Source organism: Dendrobates tinctorius, unplaced genomic scaffold, assembly GCF_039654945.1.
Source record: "Dendrobates tinctorius isolate UK_male_01 unplaced genomic scaffold, ASM3965494v1 ptg000341l, whole genome shotgun sequence".
Classification (NCBI taxonomy): Eukaryota; Metazoa; Chordata; class Amphibia; order Anura; family Dendrobatidae; genus Dendrobates; species Dendrobates tinctorius.
The window spans coordinates 2,142,013-2,170,000 of record NW_027362007.1 but is presented as its reverse complement, the minus strand read 5'-3'; the positions used below and the strand labels follow the sequence as shown (position 1 = coordinate 2,170,000).

General features: G+C 48.0%; 1 protein-coding gene across 1 annotated transcript in view; it reads left to right on the top strand.

Moving 5' to 3' along the window:
• GPAM (glycerol-3-phosphate acyltransferase, mitochondrial) overlaps positions 1-27,988 on the top strand; it is a 45,765-nt gene that overhangs the window by 5,562 nt on the left and 12,215 nt on the right. The window contains exons 2-16 of the mRNA XM_073562133.1: positions 3,800-3,960; positions 6,580-6,702; positions 8,309-8,382; positions 11,041-11,154; positions 12,776-12,916; positions 17,116-17,215; positions 17,441-17,577; positions 17,874-17,973; positions 19,515-19,727; positions 19,807-19,920; positions 20,162-20,247; positions 20,843-20,952; positions 26,004-26,074; positions 26,151-26,415; positions 27,342-27,484. Coding sequence (XP_073418234.1) covers positions 3,800-3,960; positions 6,580-6,702; positions 8,309-8,382; positions 11,041-11,154; positions 12,776-12,916; positions 17,116-17,215; positions 17,441-17,577; positions 17,874-17,973; positions 19,515-19,727; positions 19,807-19,920; positions 20,162-20,247; positions 20,843-20,952; positions 26,004-26,074; positions 26,151-26,415; positions 27,342-27,484 — 1,952 coding nt within the window. The remainder of the gene's footprint in view (positions 1-3,799; positions 3,961-6,579; positions 6,703-8,308; positions 8,383-11,040; positions 11,155-12,775; positions 12,917-17,115; positions 17,216-17,440; positions 17,578-17,873; positions 17,974-19,514; positions 19,728-19,806; positions 19,921-20,161; positions 20,248-20,842; positions 20,953-26,003; positions 26,075-26,150; positions 26,416-27,341; positions 27,485-27,988) is intronic.

The window sequence follows — 27,988 nt, the reverse complement described above, 5'->3', positions numbered from 1 at the left end:
CCTACCATCCGAATGTCGCAGCAGAAATCGAGACTCATCAGACCAGGCAACGTTTTTCCAATCTTCTACTGTCCAATTTCGATGAGCTTGTGCAAATTGTAGCCTCAGTTTCCTGTTCTTAGCTGAGAGGAGTGGTACCCAGTGTGGTCTTCTGCTGCTGTAGCCCATCTGCCTCAAAGTTCGACGCACTGTGCGTTCAGAGATGCTCTTCTGCCTACCTTGGTTGTAACGGGTGGCAATTTGAGTCACTGTTGCCTTTCTATCAGCTCGAACCAGTCTGCCCATTCTCCTCTGACCTCTGGCATCAACATGGCATTTCCGGCCACAGAACTGCCGCTCACTGGATTTTTTTTCTTTTTCGGACCATTCTCTGTAAACCCTAGAGATGGTTGTGCGTGAAAATCCCAGTAGATCAGCAGTTTCTGAAATACTCAGACCAGCCCTTCTGGCACCAACAATCATGCCACGTTCAAAGGCACTCAAATCACCTTTCTTCCCCATACTGATGCTCGGTTTGAACTGCAGGAGATTGTCTTGACCATGTCTACATGCCTAAATGCACTGAGTTGCCGCCATGTGATTGGCTGATTAGAAATTAAGTCTTAACACACAGTTGGACAGGTGTACCTAATAAAGTGGCCAGTGAGTGTGTATATATATATATATATATATATATATATATATATATATATATATAGCCTGCGATAAGCCCGGACCCCGCGGCCCCTCCACCCCGGGGTGTATATATATATATATATATATATATATATATATATATATATATAGCCTGCGATAAGCCCGGACCCCGCGTCCCCTCCACCCCGGGGTGTATATATATAGCCTGCGATAAGCCCGGACCCCGGGGTGTATATATATATATATATAGCCTGCGATAAGCCCGGACCCCGGGGTGTATATATATATATATATATATATATATAGCCTGCGATAAGCCCGGACCCCGCGGCCCCTCCACCCCGGGGTGTATATATATATATATATATATATAGCCTGCGATAAGCCCGGACCCCACGGCCCCTCCACCCCGGGGTGTATATATATATATATATATAGCCTGCGATAAGCCCGGACCCCGCGGCCCCTCCACCCCGGGGTGTATATATATATATATACAGTGCCTACAAGTAGTATTCAACCCCCTGCAGATTTAGCAGGTTTGATAAGATGCAAATAAGTTAGAGCCTTCAAACTTCACACAAGAGCAGGATTTATTAACAGATGCATAAATCTTACAAACCAAAAAGTTATGTTGCTCAGTTAAATTTTAATAAATTTTAAACATAAAAGTGTGGGTCAATTATTATTCAACCCCTAGGTTTAATATTATGTGGAATAACCCTTGTTTGCAATTACAGCTAATAATCGTCTTTTATAAGACCTGATCAGGCCGGCACAGGTCTCTGGAGTTATCTTGGCCCACTCCTCCATGCAGATCTTCTCCAAGTTATCTAGGTTCTTTGGGTGTCTCATGTGGACTTTAATCTTGAGCTCCTTCCACAAGTTTTCAATTGGGTTAAGGTCAGGAGACTGACTAGGCCACTCCAACACCTTGATTTTTTGCCTCTTGAACCAGGCCTTGGTTTTCTTGGCTGTGTGCTTTGGGTCGTTGTCTTGTTGGAAGATGAAATGACGACCCATCTTAAGATCCTTGATGGAGGAGCGGAGGTTCTTGGCCAAAATCTCCAGGTAGGCCGTGCTATCCATCTTCCCATGGATGCGGACCAGATGGCCAGGCCCCTTGGCTGAGAAACAGCCCCACAGCATGATGCTGCCACCACCATGCTTGACTGTAGGGATGGTATTCTTGGGGTCGTATGCAGTGCCATCCAGTCTCCAAACGTCACGTGTGTGGTTGGCACCAAAGATCTCGATCTTGGTCTCATCAGACCAGAGAACCTTGAACCAGTCTGTCTCAGAGTCCTCCAAGTGATCATGAGCAAACTGTAGACGAGCCTTGACATGACGCTTTGAAAGTAAAGGTACCTTACGGGCTCGTCTGGAACGGAGACCATTGCGGTGGAGTACGTTACTTATGGTATTGACTGAAACCAATGTCCCCACTGCCATGAGATCTTCCCGGAGCTCCTTCCTTGTTGTCCTTGGGTTAGCCTTGACTCTTCGGACAAGCCTGGCCTCGGCACGGGAGGAAACTTTCAAAGGCTGTCCAGGCCGTGGAAGGCTAACAGTAGTTCCATAAGCCTTCCACTTCCGGATGATGCTCCCAACAGTGGAGACAGGTAGGCCCAACTCCTTGGAAAGGGTTTTGTACCCCTTGCCAGCCTTGTGACCCTCCACGATCTTGTCTCTGATGGCCTTGGAATGCTCCTTTGTCTTTCCCATGTTGACCATGTATGAGTGCTGTTCACAAGTTTGGGGGGGGGTCTTAAATAGTCAGAAAAGGCTGGAAAAAGAGATTATTAATCCAAACATGTGAAGCTCATTGTTCTTTGTGCCTGAAATACTTCTTAATACTTTAGGGGAACCAAACAGAATTCTGGTGGTTTGAAGGGTTGAATAATAAATGACCCTCTGAATAAACTTTTCACAATTTAAAAAAAAATTAAACAAAGAAATAACATTCTTTTTTGCTGCAGTGCATTTCACACTTCCAGGCTGATCTACAGTCCAAATGTCACAATGCCAAGTTAATTCCGAATGTGTAAACCTGCTAAATCTGCAGGGGGTTGAATATTACTTGTAGGCACTGTATATATATATATATATAGCCTGCGATAAGCCCGGACCCCGCGGCCCCTCCACCCCGGGGTGTATATATATATATATATATATATATATATATATATATAGCCTGCGATAAGCCCGGACCCCGCGGCCCCTCCACCCCGGGGTGTGTATATATATATATATATAGCCTGCGATAAGCCCGGACCCCGCGGCCCCTCCACCCCGGGGTGTATATATATATATATATATATATAGCCTGCGATAAGCCCGGACCCCGCGGCCCCTCCACCCCGGGGTGTGTATATATATAGCCTGCGATAAGCCCGGACCCCACGGCCCCTCCACCCCGGGGTGTATATATATATATATATATATATATATATATATATATATATATAGCCTGCGATAAGCCCGGACCCCGCGGCCCCTCCACCCCGGGGTGTATATATATATATATATATATATATATATATATATATATATATATATAGCCTGCGATAAGCCCGGACCCCGCGGCCCCTCCACCCTGGGGTGTGTATATATATATATATAGCCTGCGATAAGCCCGGACCCCGCGTCCCCTCCACCCCGGGGTGTATATATATATATATATAGCCTGCGATAAGCCCGGACCCCGCGTCCCCTCCACCCCGGGGTGTGTATATATATATATATATATATATATATATATATATATATAGCCTGCGATAAGCCCGGACCCCGCGGCCCCTCCACCCCGGGGTGTGTGTGTGTGTGTGTGTGTATATATATATATATATATATATATATATATATATATATATCCTGCGATAAGCCCGGACGTGTGACCTTGGACAGCCCAGATCCCTTCTCCGGCTCCTCTAGATCATTGTGGATCTTCTCCGTCTTCAGAAATTATTCCCGGCATTCACTGTAGATAAATATATTTCTCTTATACTTTTTCTCCATTGCGGCCACACACGTCACTTTCTTTGGTATCGGCCTGAATGGTTTTTGTCTCTCTTCACGCAGTGACCGTTCTTTTCTTCTCCCCCCCCCCTTTTTTTTTCTTCCCCCTTTTTCTCATACGCTCTGTATTGTTTTCTGGCCCCAGGAGGCGGCGGTGGCGGCGGCTGTGGAACAGCTGCGGTGACAGCGGCGGAGGCTTCACCGATGGAGGAGGCCGGGTATTCCCTGGGAATGGCTGACATCTCCTATCTGCCCAGCTCGGTGGATTATACAAGTGGAAGGCTGAAAAACTGCAGTGAAGAATGGGTGAGTGCCGTCCTGCGCAGGAACGTACGTCACCCGCTGATACTTTGTTGCTGTGAGATTGGTGGATGTGACGCCGGCTCGTTGGTCTCAGCCGTCACGTGTCCAGCCTGATGGCATTAGGCTGATGACGGTGTCTTCTTATTGGCTGGGGCGTGTTGCGCTGGATCCGTGACCTTATCTCCGTGTAATGGGAACACATGGGGACCTTGGAGGTGTCGTTGATGATCTCCATTGTGGCAGATGGCGGCCTGTTCTCGGTGTACATACATACTCTGCCCTCGCTCCTTTCCGATTATCTGCAAGTGTCAGAAAGTAACAGTGCTCGGATGAATCCGGCGTTCAGCCTGAAAACCGCCACAGGTCGTTATGATAAAACTTCTGATGTCAAATGATAAAAGGGATATAACTCATAAAATCCTGATACAATACAAGATACAATACCTGACTCTTCCGACAGTCCAGGGTGTGCGCCTGTAAGGTGCTGCTGCCCCTATAACCGGACGTGTAACTCAGGGCTAGTCGGACACTTCAGCATCGCCCTCCGGTCTGGTCACCTTGGCTTCTTGATGGTTAGAATAGTCAGTCGGCGCTTTCTGTTTTAAAATGGAATAGTAACATGTTTGCTATTAATACAATGGATCTATAGAGTCTCATAAGTTTTTTTTTTTTTGTTTTTTTTATTACTTTTCAATAGTTTGGATTTTGTTTGCCCTTGTCTCCAGATTGATCCTAAGTCCCATGTTATTATTGGTGCGCAGTGGTGTAACGACCTATAGTGCCCTCAGGCTAAATATACTCTATCCCTTGTAACGTCCGTAAAACATATAAGAGATGCACTTCATGTCCAATAAAGGGATGATTTCGGGGTCAGGTGTGCGGGTCCCCGCACCTTGTGTGACGACACAACTCGTCGTACATCCCTTCTGAAGGAGGCGCTATTAATGTCCTGTCATCCAAGGCTTGCAACCAGCACCGATATTTACGGAAATAGTAGAGACGTAGTTTTAGGTTACTCTATGTATGGAGTCAACCTTTGTGCGCTGTATGGCGGTATTTATTGCATTTTGTGGCACGGGGACTAGATATTGTACAGTAGATTGTTTTGCACTGTATGGCCATATAGAAGTGCTCTTTGGACACCTCTTGGCACTGTTATAAAATATGGCAAAGTATAATCACCTGCACACTGTTTAATGGTACAAAGTTGGGGAAAACTACAGGAGGTGGGATAGGTGAAACCAGGGCATCTACCCTGGGTGCTGGGTGTCGGGGGATGCCAGTAGCTCATGTTGCTTGTCCTTTAGATGAAGTATCAGGGCAGTATATTGAAGCCCCGGCTACTGCTCTGTCCAGGCTCTCACAGACCGTCCAGGGCTCCTTTGTGCCCTCGCTTGTGGGCGAGATTTAGGGTTTCTGGCACCTAAAGTTTATAATGTGAACTGAATTATCCCTCTGGTTAAGTGCGGGATCGTCCCGGCCTCCCTCCATCAACCCTGCAAACCCTCATAAACCTGGGTGTGATATAATCTGCTCCATTTATATAGCACTAATGTATGCGAGTTATTAACCCTGTGATATAGTTATTAACCCTGTAACATTGCAGTCCAATAATAACTGTTTATACAGTGTCCAAATAATGGCTTCATACTTCATAATAGCACTGCCATGCAGTGCCAAAATTGCTTAATACTGTCACGTAGTGCTCATATTTAAACTCGGTGTCCAAAAAGACTCCCACACACAGCACAATAATACTGCCATACCATTCAGATACTTTCATGCCGTGAATATAGAAATCTGTTTAGTTCCTAAATAGCTTTTTTGCTAGCATAATAACTCGTTCATCGCCCGCATACCATTATTCTTGCCCACAATAATACTGCTATAATACGAGTACAGTGCTACTTAATGGCTCAGTGTCCAGATAAGACTTACATGTTAAACCATAATACTACTGCCATATAGTACTAGTAAAGTAGTCAATTTAGTGACCAATAAGATCTTTATTCTTAGCCAATAGAATACTGCAATATACAGCAGCTCAATAGCGTGCATAGTGCCCAGATATGACCTGCATACTGAACCATGATAATATTGCCATATAGTGCTCATAAACTATCTCATACAGGGCCGAGATAATAGATTCATACCTTGCCTCAGTAATACCGCCATACCATGCTAGTGAATGGCTACTACAGGGCCCTCATGTTACCCGAATACTAATTCTTAATGTTGTTCTACAAAGGTCCCGCTGTGTATCTTTCACATCACGAGGTTGTTTTCCTCCGTGTCACGAGATGGCGGAATGCTCCGTATGTGCTGCGAGTCCTCTGTGGGGCTATTGTACAAGACAAGGACAGAACTGGGTTATCTGGGGATAGTCGTCATCACTTCCAAGTTTTAGACTGACTGGCTTGGGATCAGGGGACCAGAGCCGAGAACTTCTCTAAGTTACAGGGTTGTGTTTATTCACTGGTGGAGAATTGGGACCCTGCGATCTCTGCTCAGGGGGCCTCATCGCTCCAACTCTATGGGAAGTGCAGAAATGTACAAACAACACGATACATTGTAACAACTTTCTAGTGTTTACTAATATTCTGTCTGTTCCTCCTGTCTCAGGGCGAGCGCTTCTCCAGCCCGGCCGTCTTCACATCTTCTACCCTGAAGTGGAAGGAGACTCTGCTGAGCCGAAAGCGCCCATTCGTGGGCAGGTGCTGCTACGTCTGCACTCCGCAGAGCCGGGTAAGAGGGTTAAGGCGGATTATGTGAGGGCAGATTGGGGTTAATACCGGCAGATTCCCAAGGTTTATAACTTATGTGCTTGTCCTGTAACAGTGTAACATTGAGTTATTTATTCTTAAAGAGACACACCATCTGGAATTTAAGGTTTAATTTTAGAAAGTAAGTGTGGTAGACGAGGCGCACTCCTTCCTAAAATCTGCTTAGATTGCTCCCAAAGACAGAACTATCATTCAGTGATCGCTATATTGGATTCACTTATTGTGATCTTGAGTTGTACTCCAGTTACATCAAGTGCAACAGGCTCCAGAGCTGATATTCGCCCATAATTCCCTGCGTGTTCAGTGTCTGCAGAGTGTGCTCCTGTTATTAGCATTCTGGGACGTGCTGAATTTTCCCATAACAACCAGCAGAATAGTGAGTGCAGCTCTGTGGTATAATACAGGATGTAACGCAGGATCAGTAATGTAATGTATGTACACAGTGACTGTACCAGCAGAATAGTGAGTGCAGCTCTGGAGTATAATACAGGATGTAACGCAGGATCAGTAATGTAATGTATGTGCACAGTGACTGCACCAGCAGAATAGTGAGTGCAGCTCTGGAGTATAATACAGGATGTAACTCAGGATCAGTAATGTAATGTATGTACACAGTGACTGCATCAGCAGAATAGTGAGTGCAGCTCTGGAGTATAATACAGGATGTAACTCAGGATCAGTAATGTAATGCATGTATACAGTGACTGCACCAGCAGAATAGTGAGTGCAGCTCTGAGATATAATACAGGATGTAACTCAGGATCAGTAATGTAATGTATGTACACAGTGACTGCACCATCAGAATAGTGAGTGCAGCTCTGGAGTATAATACAGGATGTAACTCAGGATCAGTAATGTAATGTGTGTACACAGTGACTGCACCAGCAGAATAGTGAGTGCAGCTCTGGAGTATAATACAGGAGGTAACTCAGGATCAGTAATGTATGTACACAGTGACTGCACCAGCAGAATAGTGAGTGCAGCTCTGGAGTATAATACAGGATGTAACTCAGGATCAGTAATGTAATGTGTATACACAGTGACTGCACCAGCAAAATAGTGAGTGCAGCTCTGGAGTATAATACAGGATGTAACTCAGGATCAGTAATGTAATGTATGTACACAGTGACTGCACCAGCAGAATAGTGAGTGCAGCTCTGGAGTATAATACAGGATGTAACTCAGGATCAGTAATGTAATGTATGTACACAGTGACTGCACCAGCAGAATAGTGAGTGCAGCTCTGGAGTATAATACAGGATGTAACTCAGGATCAGTAATGTAATGTATGTACACAGTGACTGCGCCAGCAGAATAGTGAGTGCAGCTCTGGAGTATAATACAGGATGTAACTCAGGATCAGTAATGTAATGTATGTACACAGTGACTGCACCAGCAGAATAGTGAGTGCAGCTCTGGAGTATAATACAGGATGTAACTCAGGATCAGTAATGTATGTGCACCATGGTTTAGTAGATATTCTTTAGGTCATCATTTATAATTTGCTAATCCAGATTTTCTCCTAATTTTGTGGTAAAGTTTCTGTAATCTTTGTTCTTCTCTTACAGGATAAGTTTTATAATCCCAGCATCCCATCATTGGGTCTACGTAATGTTATCTACATTAATGAGACCCACACGCGGTATGTGAACATTTTTGTGAGATTATCTGTAACATTTAGTGTCTGTGGACAGTGGTGTGCCAGGATCAGGTCTTGTGTGCTGTATATTAAATCTACTAGTTTCTGTACAGAAGTTAATTCTCTTGTGTTTTTCTTTATTGTTTTAGCTTTGTTCTGACTTTCTTTAGCTTTTCTCTTGCTTTGTCCCAGGATTTCTGGACATTCTCTTTCTTCTTTGAGTTTTTCTTGCTGTTGTCCCATTTCGTTGTTGCATCTCAGCTCTTCACCCCCTCGGAGGAAATGTGCAGACGGTGACGTTCTCTGCAAATATTTGCACTTTATTGTGCGTGCCAGTCTTTGCGGAGTTAATAATTACAATAAACTATCTCTTCATCTGAACTTGACATTTTACCATCCCGGATCTGACCCGGAAGATGCGACATTATAGGAGAATATTCTCTAGTTATGGAATGACGGATGACAATGCTCCTCCTGACCCGGCCTCCGTTCTGTAGGAAAGCTTTATCACGTGTAATAAATAACTTTTTAACTTGAAAATTTTGCAAAACTGATGATGTTCTGCCGGCTGTCATCCAGCGATTGGCTTCCACTGTTCCATAATGCCTCAGGCGGGTTTGTTACAGTGTCTCAGTGTCTGTAGGAGCAGCAGATTTCTGTTTCTTTTGCATAGACTGATACAATGTAACAAACTCTTCTGCTGTGTGAGGAGCGGTGTAAGTGTCACATCCAAAGCAACCCAGGAGCCGGAGCGTTAGACAGGTGTTCAGCGTTTGTTATAAGCAATAAAAAGGTTTCCATTTGCAGCAAGCAGAGATATTGAGGTAATGTAAACGCTCGGGGATATCAGATGCTTCTGCTTTGTCTGGATGAACTTTCTTATGGCAGAGTATCCAGTGCTGTGAGGTCTTAGGTCGCCTCTGAGCATGGTATGGTGGTGTTATCTGGGGACTATATGGCAGTATTATACAGGTGCTTATTAGTATTATTGGAGTGCTGCAGTTTGCGCTCTATAGAGCGGTATTACACGGGCGGTGTATGGCGGTATTACACGGGCGGTGTATGGCGGTATTACACGGGCGTGTATGGCGTTGACATTATGTGAGCTCCAGATCCATTTGTCCATCAGATGGTTTCTTTCTGTTCTTGCATAAAGCAGCCTCGTCTCTTCTGTGTAAGATGTGAGGACCCAGGACGTCTCGCTGTCGGGTCCGCGGGTTTATTGACCCATTACATGTATGGGATCTGATAACACTGTCATACCCCCTGTGGTTACAGTCCACAGCGATGCGAAGAGAAGTCCTATTCCTGCGTGTGTTAGAATAGTTGATTGTAGTTTTAGTAGATTTATGTATTTAGTTTTATCTCTTTTCTATGCAGTCAAAAGATCCGTAGGATGCAGCCAAGTTTACACAACTGAAAATAGATGAAAATTATTTATTTAAAAATAATAAAATTCATGATAGTTTTATTTTATTATTGTTATATTATTATTAGTAGTAGTATTTTATTTTATTTTTTATTGTACCATTTATTTCATGGCGCTTTACCTGTGCAGAGGGGTCTAAATAACAAAACAAGTACAATAATCAAGAACAATGCAAGTGATTGACTGGTGCAGGAGTAGACAGGACGCTGCCTGCGGGGGCTAACGTATCTAATGAAATGTCCCTGGTGGCCTGAGGAAGTGCCGGGCTTAATGCTACTGATGATGGGGGTCTGGGGTAGTGGAGAGGAGCGGGCTCATACATTAATCCAGCAGTATTCCAGCAGTGACGCCTTATAGAAGAACGACCCTCTCTGTGCTCTGAAAGCTGCAAATCTGTTTTCTCTGGTTCGCCAATAAAGGTGTCGCTCTGAGAATCCTTTTGTCATTTTTGGGCAAAAAAGTATTTACAGTGCAGTAAGAATTCCCTTATGTGGTCTGGGGTCTATAGTGGAGTGTGGGGGTCTTGTGTTTTCCTGTAGCCTTGTTCAGTCATTTCTCTCTCCATGATGGGGTGCGCTGCGTCCCCCCAGTCCTTGAGTTGCTGGATGACAGTTGGGGTGAGGCGGCGGGAGTGTCTCCTTCTGTTGAAATATGAAAATTGGTGCAAAAGTTCGATACATTTTCTATCAGTATTATTGTTACTGAAATGTCAAATTTCTGGAAGATAATACAATGTAATATTAATGAAAAACACCTCGTCCGTCTGCAGAACCCGGTCCTGGCCATGAATCGCTGCTGACTGCGCAGTTATGGACAATCGCTTGGTTCTCTCTGTGATCAGGCAGAGCGCGTCATGAGCGATCTGCCCAATCATTACTCTAGTGATCTGGTTCTTCCTGTCCACCCTGACCCCTGATTATAAATGCCATATAAGCTCTGCGTAATATCTCTGCCTGATTTCACATTGCTGGGTACAATGCCCGTCGCTCTCTGAACAGCTACGTTGGTAAATTTCCCATTAGCTGCCTTGTGAATATTTGTTTCATGCTGAATTTCCAGAATTGGTGCCTGATTAATAGAATGTCTCTGTTCGTTCTTTTGTGTGTTTTTGCAAATTGTGAAATCGGCTTGTTTTCGTTCTGCGCCTTTTGGGGCAGGTGCGTGATCCGACCAGTGGGTGAGCGCTCGCTGAGGGGTGTTCTGGTGGCTCTGACCTCTCTCCTGTCTCGCAGGCACCGGGGATGGCTGGCTCGTCGCCTTTGTTACGTGCTTTTTGTCCAAGAGCGAGATGTCAACAAGAGCATGTTCTGCAGCAACATGGCGGAGACGGTGCTGAACCAGAGCAGGTGAGGACACGGCGCTGCGGGACGGTTCCCGAGGCCACAGGGCAGATACATAATGCTCCTGTATGTAGCAATAAACCCGCCGGGGTCTCCGGTGCTCCAGCAGCCAAGAAACTGTGGATGAACCATAGATTCCCAGATCGATAAAATAAGCGGTTACAAAACGTCAGGAAGAAATGTAACACAAGATCTCTAAGATCCTACAAGATTCCTGAAGATTCCCGAATCTAGGGAACAAATGAGAAGTTCTGACAACTTTCTAACTGACTGTGACCCCGATTCTTCATCATCATCCTCCTCATCCTTCTTTTTTCATCATCTCCATCTCTCCATTTTTCAGGAGTAATTTGCTCTTTATTATTGGCTTTAGTATTTGTGCTGCTGTTTACATTTTCTTTCTCTTATTTTTTAATTTTTTTTTGTTTTGTTTGTTTTTCAACAATTTTGATCACCCGGATACTTGTCAGACTGATGAAATGCAACCTTTACTGAGTATTTCTTCGATGGGTGCCTGTCGCTCCCCTTTTGGAGTACGAGTTCTGAAGAAGTTTTCAGCTTGCCACGTATTTTTTTTTTTTTTTTTAGACAAACCTGAAGCTTTTCAAATGGTCGACGACTTTGGTCACCGGAAAGGCACAAAACCTGGTGAAAGGCAGAAAAAAAGTGCATTTTAGTTGCACCAAATTCCTGAACCGCGTGCGCCGTGTTGGCGAATACTGCAAAACTAAAAAAGGGACTTCAGTGAGTCTCAGATGATGGATTGCAGTCTTTGTGTTTTTAATAGATCTTCGTTTTACAGGAAGAGAAATGTCTTTGTTTTACCTCCAGGAGCTGAAAATCTCCCCGGCCCTGATACTCGTTACTGCTGAGGGTTCGTCCTCGTGTGTTGTAGATGGAGGCCAGCAGCACAAATGTCTCTCCTGTGCTGAAGGGTTGTGACACTGTGTCAGCGCAGGTGCCGGCCTCAGTCTGGAGGCGGAATGTTTCACTCACAGACTGGATACAATTGTAGCAAAGTGTGACTGTGAGATTAAGGTCCGGGCGGGTTCTCCTGGGGGTGCGGAAGGACTTCAAGTTCAGAGAGCTTAAAAAAAGCGAAAAACATGCCTGGACTTAATCCCTCTCACAGCTGAGGATTTGTCACAATTGGGTCCAGTCTGGATTAATGTTAGCGCCTGGACTCCAGACTATTCACACGGAGGGGAGCATGGCGTCACGTATTCCCACCGCTCCATTCACCTGATGAGGCCAGAGGTGTGGCCTCGCTTGGCGCAGAATGATGGACCACTGTGTATCAATCATAGGTTGGCATTTCGCCTGCACAGTGTCTTACCTTCACTGATACATTGTAACAAACTATATGGTATGAATGATTGTATTTAGATGCTTTGTAATAACTGACACATTGTAACAAGCCCCCAGCTGTGAATCTAAGTAGGAATGATGATATTAACTGGAAGTCCATGGGAAACTTTCAGAGCATCCTGTGATTAGATGACATAAGTCTGAGCTCGGAGAGATGGGCTGGAGCCGCGAGCGGTGCTGGTCATGTCACTGCCGTCTCGCGTCTATTTCAGGTCTCGGCAGACGCCATTACTTTCTTTCTCATTGATTCTTATCGTAGGGTATTAAAAGCAATAGAAGAAGTCGCCACGGAGAAAAGTCCCACGGGGACCGCGGACCCCAAGACCATTAATAAAGTGAAGAGGAGCGTCAAGAAAAGTCTGCAGGAAATGGTGGCTTGTATATCACCCGCCATGATCAGGTAGGTGCCGGCGGAGGCTCTGAGTCCATCGTGTTCTACTCCAGTCGCATCCAAAGCTGCAGCTGCCGCTCTTGGCTTCTGCTTGAGAACCCTCCATAACCGCATGTATCGCTGCTGACGTATTGCATTGCAGGAGATGCAGTGATTATTTTCTGCAGCACTTGGCTCTGCGGCACTACGTCTCCCACGATGCACCGCAGCAGAGCCGGCAGCGCAGGACAGATGGCAGGATGGATCTAGGTCTGCATTCTTGGATTCCCGGTGCCACTTTCAGCTCTGACGTTTAATGGTGTGTTCGGGACATTGATCTTAGTCTTCTGGTTCTTGTATCTGGCCTCTTGTGTGTAATTCTCCAACGCTGTGGGAATCCGCTGAGGGTTGTGTTCCCAGCAGAAATGAGTCGTGTGATCCTGTAATCCCTGCTGGAATTTTTATGGTTCAATGTAGCAAGATTCTTATCAATCGGGACTTGTCGCAGGGAGAGTTTTTAGGGTTAATCAATCATTTCCTGGTTCCATTCCGGTCTCCGTTCCCTCCAGTTATGGGATCAAGTCCGTCTGATCAGGCTGCAGGATCAGGTCCTGATATATTTAATATTGTAGCAGATCCCAAGGAAGGATATGGTGACGTCCATCAAAGGAAAAACCCGTCCAGTACAAAACATTCCTCCCTCTTTCCTGTGGCGGGATTACCTTGAATTTCCCCCAAAATTTGCATGAGATCTGCTGGATCCTCTGGAGGGATCCACTAGTTTTTTTTTTTTTTTTTAAGTTTTTTTTTCCCTCTTGTGGGATTTGCATGTTTCCCTCCTTTCCTCTGGCAAAATCCACAGGTTTCTCATGTTTCCACTATTAGCTCAGCTTTCCTTTAGTGGGTTCAAATGGTTTTGCTGCTTTAATACAGCGGATCTGCTGGTGTCCGTACTGCCCTCTGTTGGGATCTGCTTGGTGTCTGTGCTGCCCTCTGTTGGGATCTGCTGGGTGTCTGTGCTGCCCTCTGTTGGGATCTGCTGGGTGTCTGTGCTGCCCTCTGGTGGGATCTGCTGGGTGTCTGTGCTGCCCTCTGGCGGGATCTGCTGGGTGTCTGTGCTGCCCTCTGGCATGATCTGCTGGGTGTCTGTGCTGCCCTCTGGCATGATCTGCTGGGTGTCTGTGCTGCCCCCTGGCATGATCTGCTGGGTGTCTGTGCTGCCCTCTGGCATGATCTGCTTGGTGTCTGTGCTGCCCTCTGGCATGATCTGCTGGGTGTCTGTGCTGCCCTCTGGCATGATCTGCTGGGTGTCTGTGCTGCCCCCTGGCATGATCTGCTGGGTGTCTGTGCTGCCCTCTGGCATGATCTGCTTGGTGTCTGTGCTGCCCTCTGGCGGGATCTGCTTGGGGTCTGTGCTGCCCTCTGGCGGGATCTGCTTGGGGTCTGTGCTGCCCTCTGGCGGGATCTGCTTGGGGTCTGTGCTGCCCTCTGGCGGGATCTGCTTGGGGTCTGTGCTGCCCTCTGGCGGGATCTGCTTGGTGTCTGTGCTGCCCTCTGGCGGGATCTGCTTGGTGTCTGTGCTGCCCTCTGGCGGGATCTGCTTGGTGTCTGTGCTGCAGACTAATCTCCCCCCATGCTTGGTGTCTGTGCTGCCCTCTAGCGGGATCTGCTTGGTGTCTGTGCTGCCCTCTGGCGGGATCTGCTGGGTGTCTGTGCTGCCCTCTGGCGGGATCTGCTGGGTGTCTGTGCTGCCCTCTGGCGGGATCTGCTGGGTGTCTGTGCTGCCCTCTGGCGGGATCTGCTGGGTGTCTGTGCTGCCCTCTGGCATGATCTGCTGGGTGTCTGTGCTGCCCTCTGGCATGATCTGCTGGGTGTCTGTGCTGCCCTCTGGCATGATCTGCTGGGTGTCTGTGCTGCCCTCTGGCATGATCTGCTGGGTGTCTGTGCTGCCCTCTGGCATGATCTGCTGGGTGTCTGTGCTGCCCTCTGGCATGATCTGCTGGGTGTCTGTGCTGCCCTCTGGCATGATCTGCTGGGTGTCTGTGCTGCCCTCTGGCATGATCTGCTGGGTGTCTGTGCTGCCCTCTGGCATGATCTGCTGGGTGTCTGTGCTGCCCTCTGGCATGATCTGCTGGGTGTCTGTGCTGCCCTCTGGCATGATCTGCTGGGTGTCTGTGCTGCCCTCTGGCATGATCTGCTTGGTGTCTGTGCTGCCCTCTGGCATGATCTGCTTGGTGTCTGTGCTGCCCTCTGGCGGGATCTGCTTGGTGTCTGTGCTGCCCTCTGGCGGGATCTGCTTGGTGTCTGTGCTGCCCTCTGGCGGGATCTGCTTGGTGTCTGTGCTGCCCTCTGGCGGGATCTGCTTGGTGTCTGTGCTGCCCTCTGGCGGGATCTGCTTGGTGTCTGTGCTGCCCTCTGGCGGGATCTGCTTGGTGTCTGTGCTGCAGACTAATCTCCCCCCATGCTTGGTGTCTGTGCTGCCCTCTAGCGGGATCTGCTTGGTGTCTGTGCTGCCCTCTGGCGGGATCTGCTTGGTGTCTGTGCTGCCCTCTGGCGGGATCTGCTTGGTGTCTGTGCTGCCCTCTGGCGGGATCTGCTTGGTGTCTGTGCTGCCCTCTGGCGGGATCTGCTTGGTGTCTGTGCTGCCCTCTGGCGGGATCTGCTTGGTGTCTGTGCTGCCCTCTGGCGGGATCTGCTTGGTGTCTGTGCTGCCCTCTGGTGGGATCTGCTTGGTGTCTGTGCTGCCCTCTGGCGGGATCTGCTTGGTGTCTGTGCTGCCCTCTGGCATGATCTGCTGGGTGTCTGTGCTGCCCCCTGGCATGATCTGCTTGGTGTCTGTGCTGCCCTCTGGCGGGATCTGCTTGGTGTCTGTGCTGCCCTCTGGCGGGATCTGCTTGGTGTCTGTGCTGCCCTCTGGCGGGATCTGCTTGGTGTCTGTGCTGCCCTCTGGCGGGATCTGCTTGGTGTCTGTGCTGCCCTCTGGCGGGATCTGCTTGGTGTCTGTGCTGCCCTCTGGCGGGATCTGCTTGGTGTCTGTGCTGCCCTCTGGCGGGATCTGCTTGGTGTCTGTGCTGCCCTCTGGCGGGATCTGCTTGGTGTCTGTGCTGCCCTCTGGCGGGATCTGCTTGGTGTCTGTGCTGCCCTCTGGCGGGATCTGCTGGGTGTCTGTGCTGCCCTCTGGCGGGATCTGCTTGGTGTCTGTGCTGCCCTCTGGCATGATCTGCTGGGTGTCTGTGCTGCCCTCTGGCATGATCTGCTGGGTGTTTGTGCTGCCCTCTGGCATGATCTGCTGGGTGTCTGTGCTGCCCTCTGGCGGGATCTGCTGGGTGTCTGTGCTGCCCTCTGGTGGGATCTTCTGGTTTCCGTACCGCCGCATGGTGGGATCTGCTTGGTGACTGTGCTGCCCTCTGGCGGGATCTGCTTGGTGTCTGTGCTGCCCTCTGGCGGGATCTGCTTGGTGTCTGTGCTGCCCTCTGGTGGGATCTGCTTGGTGTCTGTGCTGCCCTCTGGTGGGATCTGCTTGGTGTCTGTGCTGCCCTCTGACGGGATCTGCTGGGTGTCTGTGCTGCCCTCTGGTGGGATCTTCTGGTTTCCGTACCGCCGCATGGTGGGATCTGCTTGGTGACTGTGCTGCCCTCTGGCGGGATCTGCTTGGTGTCTGTGCTGCCCTCTGGCGGGATCTGCTTGGTGTCTGTGCTGCCCTCTGGTGGGATCTGCTTGGTGTCTGTGCTGCCCTCTGGTGGGATCTGCTTGGTGTCTGTGCTGCCCTCTGGCGGGATCTGCTTGGTGTCTGTGCTGCCCTCTGGCGGGATCTGCTTGGTGTCTGTGCTGCTTGGTGTCTGTGCTGCAGACTAATCTCCCCCCATGCTTGGTGTCTGTCCTGCCCTCTGGCGGGAGCTGCTGGGGGTGTCTGTGCTGCCCTCTGGCGGGAGCTGCTGGGGGTGTCTGTGCTGCCCTCTGGCGGGAGCTGCTGGGGGTGTCTGTGCTGCCCTCTGGCGGGAGCTGCTGGGGGTGTTTGTGCTGCCCTCTGGCAGGAGCTGGTGGTCTTTTCATACTGATGCATGATTAGTTGTGCTATTTGCTTTGAACCCATCAGTTGTCTCGGTCTTCTGTCCCGCCTCCCTCCTGCTCTGAAGGCGAGAAGCTGCAGCCTCATCTCCCTCCTCTCCCCTCTTCCGGATTTTGCGATGACCTCTTGTGCATATTTCCTGTTTTGTTCCTTTCTGCAGATTGACGGGTTGGGTTTTGCTGAAACTCTTTAATGGCTTCTTCTGGAATATTCAGATCCACAAGGGTCAGATGGAGATGGTGAAGAAGGCGGCCGCCGAGGTGCGTGGAGACGCCGACCGCCCCAACATTAGTCAGTTCTGTACCAGATTGATCCTGTGGCCGCGGTTTATAAATGTTGCGCTATTTTTTATAAATCTTCCTGCGGCGTGAAGGAACATTGCGTCCTGCAGCGAAGGCGACATCTTCACACCTAATGTATCTGGTGCGATGCGACGTGTCGGCGCCGCTGATCATATGACTGACCCCGGATCTCTCGCTTTGCAGATGAAGGCTCCGCTCATCTTCCTCCCCGTACACAAGTCTCACATCGATTACCTGCTGCTCACATTCGTCTTGTTCTGCCACAACATTAAAGCCCCGCACATCGCGGCCGGGAACAACCTGAACATCCCGATCTTCAGGTGAGATCCTGCGTCAGTGTCGGTCCACACCGCGGGGCTCGTATTCTGTTCATGAATCAGGAGGCTCAGGCTGAACTCTGTCATTCCCACATAGGGGAGCGTCTGTGGTAAGGCGATACATTGCACCAGCACCACATCTGAGACTGCTGTGGGAACAGATCCCGGTACAGGACGACACTATGAATATAGGTCAATGTCCTGATCTAAAAACACAGCGTGACCTCGCTCCCCGCAGTCTGCCTCCGGGACTACAACCCCCAGCGGACGCTCCTGACTGTTCTCGTCTTGTCTCACAGCACACTGATCCACTTACTGGGCGGATTCTTCATCCGACGGAAACTGGACGAGACCCCAGATGGCAAGAAGGACGTTCTGTACCGCTCCCTGCTGCACGGGGTACGTGCCGAAACATGGTGCCGGGAGAATAATAGTGTGCTGCCCGGAGTGACGGGGAAGATTAGATACACGGCTCAGCAGACAGTATCACACAGGAGAGGATTAGATACACAGCTCAGCAGTCAGTATCACACAGGATAGGATTAGATACACGGCTCAGCAGTCAGTATCACACAGGACAAGATTAGATACACAGCTCAGCAGTTGGTATCACACAGGAGAGGATTAGATACACAGCTCAGCAGTCAGTATCACACAGGAGAGGATTAGATACACAGCTCAGCAGTCAGTATCACACAGGATAAGATTAGATACACAGCTCAGCAGACAGTATCACACAGGATAGGATTAGATACACAGCTCAGCAGACAGTATCACAGGAGAGGATTAGATACATGGCTCAGCAGACAGTATCACACAGGATAGGATTAGATACACGGCTCAGCAGTCAGTATCACACAGGATAGGATTAGATACACGGCTCAGCAGTCAGTATCACACAGGAGAGGATTAGATACACGGCTCAGCAGTCAGTATCACACAGGAGAGGATTAGATACACGGCTCAGCAGTCAGTATCACACAGGAGAGGATTAGATACACGGCTCAGCAGACAGTATCACACAGGATAGGATTAGATACACGGCTCAGCAGTCAGTATCACACAGGATAGGATTAGATACACGGCTCAGCAGTCAGTATCACACAGGATAGGATTAGATACACGGCTCAGCAGTCAGTATCACACAGGAGAGGATTAGATACACGGCTCAGCAGTCAGTATCACACAGGAGAGGATTAGATACACGGCTCAGCAGTCAGTATCACACAGGATAGGATTAGCTACACGGCTCAGCAGCCAGTATCACACAGAATAGGATTAGATACACGGCTCAGCAGTCAGTATCACACAGGATAGGATTAGATACACGGCTCAGCAGTCAGTATCACACAGGAGAGGATTAGATACACAGCTCAGCAGTCAGTATCACACAGGATAAGATTAGATACACAGCTCAGCAGTCAGTATCACACAGGATAAGATTAGATACACAGCTCAGCAGTCAGTATCACACAGGATAAGATTAGATACACAGCTCAGCAGACAGTATCACACAGGATAGGATTAGATACACGGCTCAGCAGACAGTATCACACAGGATAGGATTAGATACACAGCTCAGCAGTCAGTATCACACAGGAGAGGATTAGATACACAGCTCAGCAGTCAGTATCACACAGGATAAGATTAGATACACAGCTCAGCAGACAGTATCACACAGGATAGGATTAGATACATGGCTCAGCAGTCAGTATCACACAGGATAAGATTAGATACACAGCTCAGCAGACAGTATCACACATGACTCCATCTCTATAGATTGTCCTGACTGTCCCCATTGGGGCTCACACGGTCTGTACTTCGCTGTGGAATATGTTGGTGCTACATAAGTATGATAAATACTCTCCGCAGAGCCCTCTGGTGGTGTCTTCAGGTGTTTCCCTGGTTCCTCACTTAACCCTGTAGTGTCTGTCTTCCAGTACATCGAGCAGCTCCTTTGTCAGCAGCAGTTCCTGGAGATCTTTCTGGAGGGGACTCGCTCCCGCAGTGGGAAGACGTCGTGCGGGAGGGCCGGCCTGCTGTCCGTCATTGTGGACACCCTCAGTGGGGGATCAGTCCCCGACGTCCTCATCATTCCGGTGGGCATTTCCTACGATCGGATCATTGAAGGACATTATAACAGCGAGCAGCTGGTGAGTGGCGCCGCTTATCCCGCTGTGGGCTGTGAATCCTTGGATGAAGATGGCCCTGACCTTTTCATCATGTCTTAAGGGGAAGCCCAAACAAGACGAGAGTCTCTGGGGCATTGCCAGGGGGGTCTTCAGGATGCTCAGGAAGAACTACGGCTGCGTCCGCATGGACTTCGCTCAGCCTTTCTCTCTTAAAGTAAGTGACCCCTGACTTTATATAAGAAAGTCCGTTCAGTCATTCTCCTATCAGATTCTGGTAAAGCTGGGTGATAACCAGTATGGCCGCCAGTTCATCACACACAGGATCCCTATACTGACCACTAAACGGGAAAGCTGGGCGACAAGTCCTGGTAATGGCTGCCACTTAGCTTTCCAAGAACATAATAAATCTTAAAAGTTAGAAAAAAGTTTTATAAAAGTTGTCAATGTTTTTGCAGGAATACCTGGAGAGCCAAGTGCAGAAGCCGACCCCCGCACCCCTGAGCCTGGAGCAAGCTCTGCTGCCCGCCATCCTGTCCTCCAGGTGAGACCCCAATGATGGCACCGTATACTCGGCTTACTCCAGAGTGACATCCCGTAAACCCCATCAAAACCTCACAGCTGCGGGTTTGTTACAATTGTATTCAGGCCTGAAAATCTGCTGGGAGCTAAACAGCAAATACTCCAGACTGATACATTGTAGCAATCTATTAATGTGTGATACCTGGGAATGCTCAGCAGGATGTGGCCTGAAACTTCCCCCAAAGTATTTAAAGATGACCGGACACCAGGTCAGAAAGACAAACCTTCGGAGGACCATGGAGCAGCGCCCCTATGTAAAGACCACAAAGTAAAAAGTCTCTTCTCACTGAAACAGTCTAGGGGGGTTTTAGAAATACAATAGGTAAATTTCTCACTGGAGCAGCGGAAATAAAATTACAGAAAAATCTGCGCACTTCTGACCGGCTGACTCGTCCTCTTTAAGAAAGGTGCAAAAGATTTTATCAAATTTTAATTAATCTTTATGCACTGAGGCTTGGATGCCGGTCCTCTAAAAGGCGGAGCTTTGGGTTTTGTTTGTTACATTAGTGTCAATATTTGACAGTTTGTTCACTTTGTTTTTCTGGTTTTGATTTCAGACCGACTGATGCTGCGACTGAAAGCGCGGTCAGCGCCAACCCCGACCTGCGAGGAGACAGCGCCATCAGGAGGCAAATCATCACCAACCTGGCAAATCACGTGCTGTTCAGTGAGTGGAAAGTAACCTGTTACCTAGTATACAGTGGGGAAAAAAGTGTTTAGTCCGCCACCAATTGTGCACGTTCTCCCACTTATAAAGATGAGAGGTCTGTAATTGACATCATAGGTCGACCACAACTATGAGAGTCACAATGAGAAAACAAATCCAGAGAATCACCTTGTCTGATTTGGTAAGATTTATTTTTCAAATTATGGTGGAAAATAAGTATTTGGTCATTAACAAAAGTTCATCTCAATATTTTGTTATACAGTGCCTTGCGAAAGTATTCGGCCCCCTGGAACTTTTCAACCTTTTCCCACATATCATGCTTCAAGCATAAAGATACCAAATGTAAATTTTTGGTGAAGAATCAACGACAAGTGGGACACAATTGTGAAGTTGAGCAAAATTTATTGGTTATTTCAAATTTTTGTGGAAAGTCAAAAACTGAAAAGTGGGGCGTGCAATATTATTCAGCCCCTTTACTTTCAGTGCAGCAAACTCACTCCAGAAGTTCCTTGTGGATCTCTGAATGATCCAATGTCGTCCTAAATGACTAATGATGATGAATATAATCCACCTGTGTGTAATCAAGTCTCCGTATAAATGCACCTGCTCTGTGATAGTCTCAGGGTTCTGTTTGATGCACAGAGAGCATCATGAAGACCAAGGAACACAACAGGCAGGCCCGTGATACTGTTGTGGAGAAGTTTAAAGCCGGATTTGGATACAAAATGATTTCCAAAACTTTATACATCCCAAGGAGCACTGTGCAAGCGATCATATTGAAATGGAAGGAGTATGATACCACTGCAAATCTACCAAGACCCGGCCGTCCCTCTAAAGTTTCATCTCAAACAAGGAGAAGACTGATCAGAGATGCAGCCAAGAGGTCCATGATCACTCTGGATGAACTGCAGAGATCTACAGCTGAGGTGGGACAGTCTGTCCATAGGACAACAATCAGTCGTACACTGCACAAATCTGGCCTTTATGGAAGAGTGACAAGAAGAAAGCCATTTCTCAAAGATTTCCATAAAAAGTGTCGTTTAAAGTTTGCAACAAGCAACCTGGGAGACACACCAAACATGTGGAAGAAGGTGCTCTGGTCAGATGAAACCAAAATCAAACTTTTTGGCAACAATGCCAAGCGATATGTTTGGCGTTAAGGCAACACAGTTCATCACCCTGAACACACCATCCCCACTGTCAAACATGGTGGTGGCAGCATCATGGTTTGGGCATGCTTTTCTTCAGCAGGGACAGGGAAGATTGTTAAAATTGATGGGAAGATGGATGAGTCAAATACAGGACCATTCTTGAAGAAAACCTGCTGGAGTCTGCAAAAGACCTGAGACTGGGACGGAGATTTGTCTTCCAACAAGATAATGATCCCAAACATAAAGCTAAATCCACAATGGAATGGTTCACAAATAAACGTATCCAGGTGTTAGAATGGCCAAGTCACAGTCCAGACCTGAATCCAATAGAGAATCTGTGGAAAGAGCTGAAAACTGCTGTTCACAAACGATCTCCATCCAACCTCACTGAGCTCGAGCTGTTTGCCAAGGAAGAATGGGCGAGAATTTCAGTCTCTCGATGTACAAAACTGATAGAGACAAACCCCAAGCGACTGCAGCTGTAATCGCAGCAAAAGGTGGTGCAACAAAGTATTAAGTTACAGGGGCCGAATAATATTGCACGCCCCACTTTTCAGTTTTTGAATTTCCACAAAAATTTAAAATAACCAATAAATTTCGCTCAACTTCACAATTGTGTCCCACTTGTTGATTCTTCACCAAGAATTTACATTTGGTATCTTTATGTTTGAAGCATGATATGTGGGAAAAGGTTGAAAAGTTCCAGGGGGCCAAATACTTTCGCAAGGCACTGTATATCCTTTGTTGGCAATGACAGAGGTTGAACGTTTTCTGTAAAGGTATGTTTCCACTTTCAGTATTGCCGGCACTTTGGATCCTGTGGAAGCTCCGCTCAAGCGCCGCCCTCCTTTCTACATGCGGTGATAACGCACAATTCAATGAACACATGCGGTATCACCACATCCTATCCATAGACTGGATTACTTATCTTGCATAGACGGAGCGTCTCCGCAAGATAGACATACTGCGGTCTAAAAAGTCGTGCTGCATGGCTGTAATTTCGGGTGTGTCACCTGCGTTCTTGGACACGTAGTGGAGACGGGATTTCATAAAATCCCCTCCATTATGCTGTAACATCTGGACGCTGCAGCTGCACACAGCGTTCAATCCGCAGCAAATCCTGATGTATTACGCCATGTGGAAACATACCCTAAGTCTTCACAAGGTTGGCACACACTGTTGGTGGTGTCTTGGCCCATTCCTCCATGCAGATCTCCTCTTGAGCAGTGATGTTTTGGGCCTGTCATTGGGCAGCACAGATTTTCAAATCCCTCCGAAGGTATTCTATGGGGTTGAGATTTGGAGACTGGCTAGGCCACGCCAGGACCTTCATATGATTCTTATGAAGCCACTCCTTCGTTGCCCTGGCTGTGTGCTGGGGATCATTATCATGCAAAGACCCATCCATGTTTCATCTTCATTGCCCTTTCTGATGGAAGGAGGTTTACACTCAAAATCTCACAATACATGGCCCCATTCATTCTTTCATGTACACGGATCAGTCATCCTGGTCCCTTTGCAGAGAAACAGCCCCAAGACATGATGTTGCCACCCCCATGCTTCACAGTAGGTATGTTGTTCTATGGATGCAACTCAGCATTCAGTCTCCTTCAAACACGACAAGTTTTTTTTCTACCAAACAGTTCTACTTTGGTTTCATCAGACCATATGACATTCTCCCAATACTCTTCTGGATAATCCAAATGCGCCCTAGCAAACTTCAGACGGGCCCGGACATGTACTGGCATAATCAGGGGGACACATCTGGAACTGCAGGAACGGAGTCCCTGGCGGCGTAGTGTGTTACTGATGGTATCCTTTGTTACGGTGGTCCCAGGTCTATACAGGTCATTCACTAGGTCCCCCCATGTGGTTCATTTTAACCCTATGGATTGAGATCTTGCGTGGAGCCCCAGATCGAGGGAGATTCAGTGATCTTGTATGTGTGCCATTTTATTACTATTGCTCCCACTGTTGATATCATCACATCAAGCTGCTTGCCTATTGCAGATTGAGTCTTCCCAGCCTGGTGCAGGGCTACAATTTTGTTTCTGGTGTCCTTCAACAGCTCTTTGGTCTCCACCATAGTGGAGTTTGGAGTCAGACTGTTTGAGGGTGTGCACAGGTGTCTTGTATACAAACAGGTGCCATTACTGCGGGAGGAGACTGTAGGACAGGAGACTACAATCTATTACTCCCCGTTATCAGCCATTACTGGGGGAGGAGACTACAATCTATTACTCCCTGTTATCAGCCATTACTGGGGGAGGAGACTACAATCTATTACTCCCCGTTATCAGCCATTACTGGGGGAGGAGACTACAATCTATTACTCCCTGTTATCAGCCATTACTGGGGGAGGAGACTGTAGGACAGGAGACTACAATCTATTACTCCTCGTTATCGGCCATTACTGGGGGAGGAGACTGTAGGACAGGAGACTACAATCTATTACTCCCCGTTATCAGCCATTACTGGGGGAGGAGACTGTAGGACGGGAGACTACAATCTATTACTCCCCGTTATCGGCCATTACTGGGGGAGGAGACTGTAGGACGGGAGACTACAATCTATTACTCCCCGTTATCAGCCATTACTGGGGGAGGAGACTACAATCTATTACTCCCTGTTATCAGCCATTACTGGGGAAGGAGACTACAATCTATTACTCCCTGTTATCAGCCATTACTGCGGGAGGAGACTGTAGGACGGGAGACTACAATCTATTACTCCCTGTTATCAGCCATTACTGCGGGAGGAGACTGTAGGGCGGGAGACTACAATCTATTACTCCCCGTTATCAGCCATTACTGGGGGGGAGGAGACTACAATCTATTACTCCCCGTTATCGGCCATTACTGGGGGAGGAGACTGTAGGACGGGAGACTACAATCTGTTACTCCCTGTTATCAGCCATTACTGGGGGTAGGAGACTACAATCTATTACTCCCCGTTATCGGCCATTACTGGGGGAGGAGACTGTAGGGCGGGAGACTACAATCTATTACTCCCCGTTATCAGCCATTACTGGGGGGGAGGAGACTACAATCTATTACTCCCCGTTATCGGCCATTACTGGGGGAGGAGACTGTAGGACGGGAGACTACAATCTATTACTCCCCGTTATCAGCCATTACTGCGGGAGGAGACTGTAGGGCGGGAGACTACAATCTATTACTCCCCGTTATCAGCCATTACTGGGGGGGAGGAGACTACAATCTATTACTCCCCGTTATCGGCCATTACTGGGGGAGGAGACTGTAGGACGGGAGACTACAATCTATTACTCCCCGTTATCAGCCATTACTGGGGGAGGAGACTGTAGGGCGGGAGACTACAATCTATTACTCCCTGTTATCAGCCATTACTGGGGGTAGGAGACTACAATCTATTACTCCCCGTTATCGGCCATTACTGGGGGAGGAGACTGTAGGGCGGGAGACTACAATCTATTACTCCCCGTTATCAGCCATTACTGGGGGGGAGGAGACTACAATCTATTACTCCCCGTTATCGGCCATTACTGGGGGAGGAGACTGTAGGACGGGAGACTACAATCTGTTACTCCCTGTTATCAGCCATTACTGGGGGAGGAGACTGTAGGACAGGTGACCAGGGTCTACTGCTTCCTGTAATACCACACATGACCTGTTTATGGGGGGGTGCTATTTTTGGAGAAAGACAGTTATTCTGTGCCCTGTTAATGTTTGTGCTTTACGGTGGAGGTTGTGCTATTCGGTGATGTCTCTGACTCCGCTTCTCCTCCTCTGCTGGTTCTGGGCCCGTGACACTGTATTCTTGATATTTTGGTGTTTCCCATGTTAACCCTTCTCATGCTGCAGCTGTGGATTCTGCTTCACATTCATGTGACGTTTTGATTTCTTGTCGTTTCTCCTGCAGCCGCTGACCAGTGCTGTGCCGTCATGTCCACCCACATCGTGGCCTGTCTGCTGCTGTACCGCTATCGGGAGGTGAGTCGCGGTCGTTGCGCTGGTCTCTGTAGCGCTCCAGTCTAGATGTCTGACCGCTGCCCGTCGTGTTCCTCAGGGTGTCAGCCTCTCCGTGCTGGTGGAGGACTTCTTCTCCATGAAGGAGGAAGTCCTCGCCCGGGACTTTGATCTGGGATTCTCCGGCAGCTGTGAGGACGTGGTCATGCACGCCATCCACCTCCTGGGGAACTCCGTGGTCATCACCCACTGCGGCCCCAGCAATGAGTTCTTCATCGCCCCCAACACCAACATCCCGGCCGTGTTTGAGCTGAACTTCTACAGTAATGGAGTCCTGCACGTCTACATCACCGAGGCCATTGTGGGTGAGTCCGTGCGACATTTATACAGAAGGTGAAGTGACCGGTGAGTTGTGTACGGAGCTGCATCTTCCTCCGGAGCTGCGCTCGCTGTTCAGTCTGGGCTGGGGTGTGGACATTAAGGCTCGGATTCATCTTCGCTGGGTCTTCACTTTTCTGGCGTAATTTATTATTTTTATCTTTAGTATTTGCTTCTTATTCTCTGTATGTTTTATTCTGCTTGAATTTTTTTTTCTTTAATTTTTCCTCTAACTTTGCTTCTCGACATGTTTTAGCTCAATTCATAAAATGCAAATCTTACCCAATGTCTCTTTGTTTTATTTTGGTTTTTTTTTGGTCGCAACTCAGCCTGGTACCCCCTGAAGTGAGGGGTTTTTGGAGGAGTCATTAATTTGTCACATCTTTGCAACTTTTTAAAGGATTTGCGACTTTTGGTGCTGAAAAGTCTGAAAAAATAGTTAAAGGCAAAGATAACGAGGCTTTTTTTTTTGTTTGTTTTGTGCCAAACTTATGAATTGTTTTCACCATGTTGAAGAAAATGGCACCAAAAAAACATCGAGTGCAAGACAATACAAGACACGCACCTGAATACATCGATGGTGATGAATCGATCTGTCGCTGTAGTGATACATTGTGTAACGATGTGTTTCCACCTCTGATTCATGTAGAGTGCAGACTAAACTCCCACAATGCACGACTGTTAGCACGCGGCGTGGGGGTGATGTGACTGCAGCTCTGGGTGTGACTGGAGTATAAGGGAGCAGCTCCAAAGGATAATTAGACAATTGCTATTGATGCAATCCCCTAGCTTCTGCTCCAGGGTGAAGTCTATCATTAAGCCTAATGGACGGCCCTAGCTGTCGGCCGCTCCCTGCAGGCACGTGGCTCTGATGGTTCTGGGTGTGGTTCTCCTTCACGTCTTTGATTTTCAGCGAGCTCTCTGCATGTGGAGCGGAACAGGAGGACGCCTGACGCAACGCTAGGAACCTCTGAGGGAACCATCAGCCAGGAGAGACTGCTCCGCACCGCCGCTGCCCTGTGCTACCTGCTCGCTAATGAAGGAATGATTGCGCTGGTAAGAGGTGACCGCCATACAGTGATCAAATACTGCCACCGAGTGTGAATGTGGCAGGACCATGCAGTGGATGAATAATACCGCCATTTAGTGCTCATGTAGGAGAGCCATACATTGGTCACATACAGATAATTGGTGCCGTGTGGCAGGACCATACAGTGGATGAATAATACCGCCACGTAGTGCTCATGTAGGAGAAGCATACATTGGTCACATACAGATAATTGGTGCCGTGTGGCAGGACCATGCAGTGGATGAATAATACCGCCACTTAGTACTCATGTAGGAGAGCCATACATTGGTCACATACAGATAATTGGCGCCGTGTGGCAGGACCATACAGTGGATGAATAATACCGCCATTTAGTGCTCATGTAGGAGAGCCATACATTGGTCACATACAGATAATTGGCGCCGTGTGGCAGGACCATACAGTGGATGAGTAATACCGCCACTTAGTACTCATGTAGGAGAAGCATACATTGGTCACATACAGATAATTGG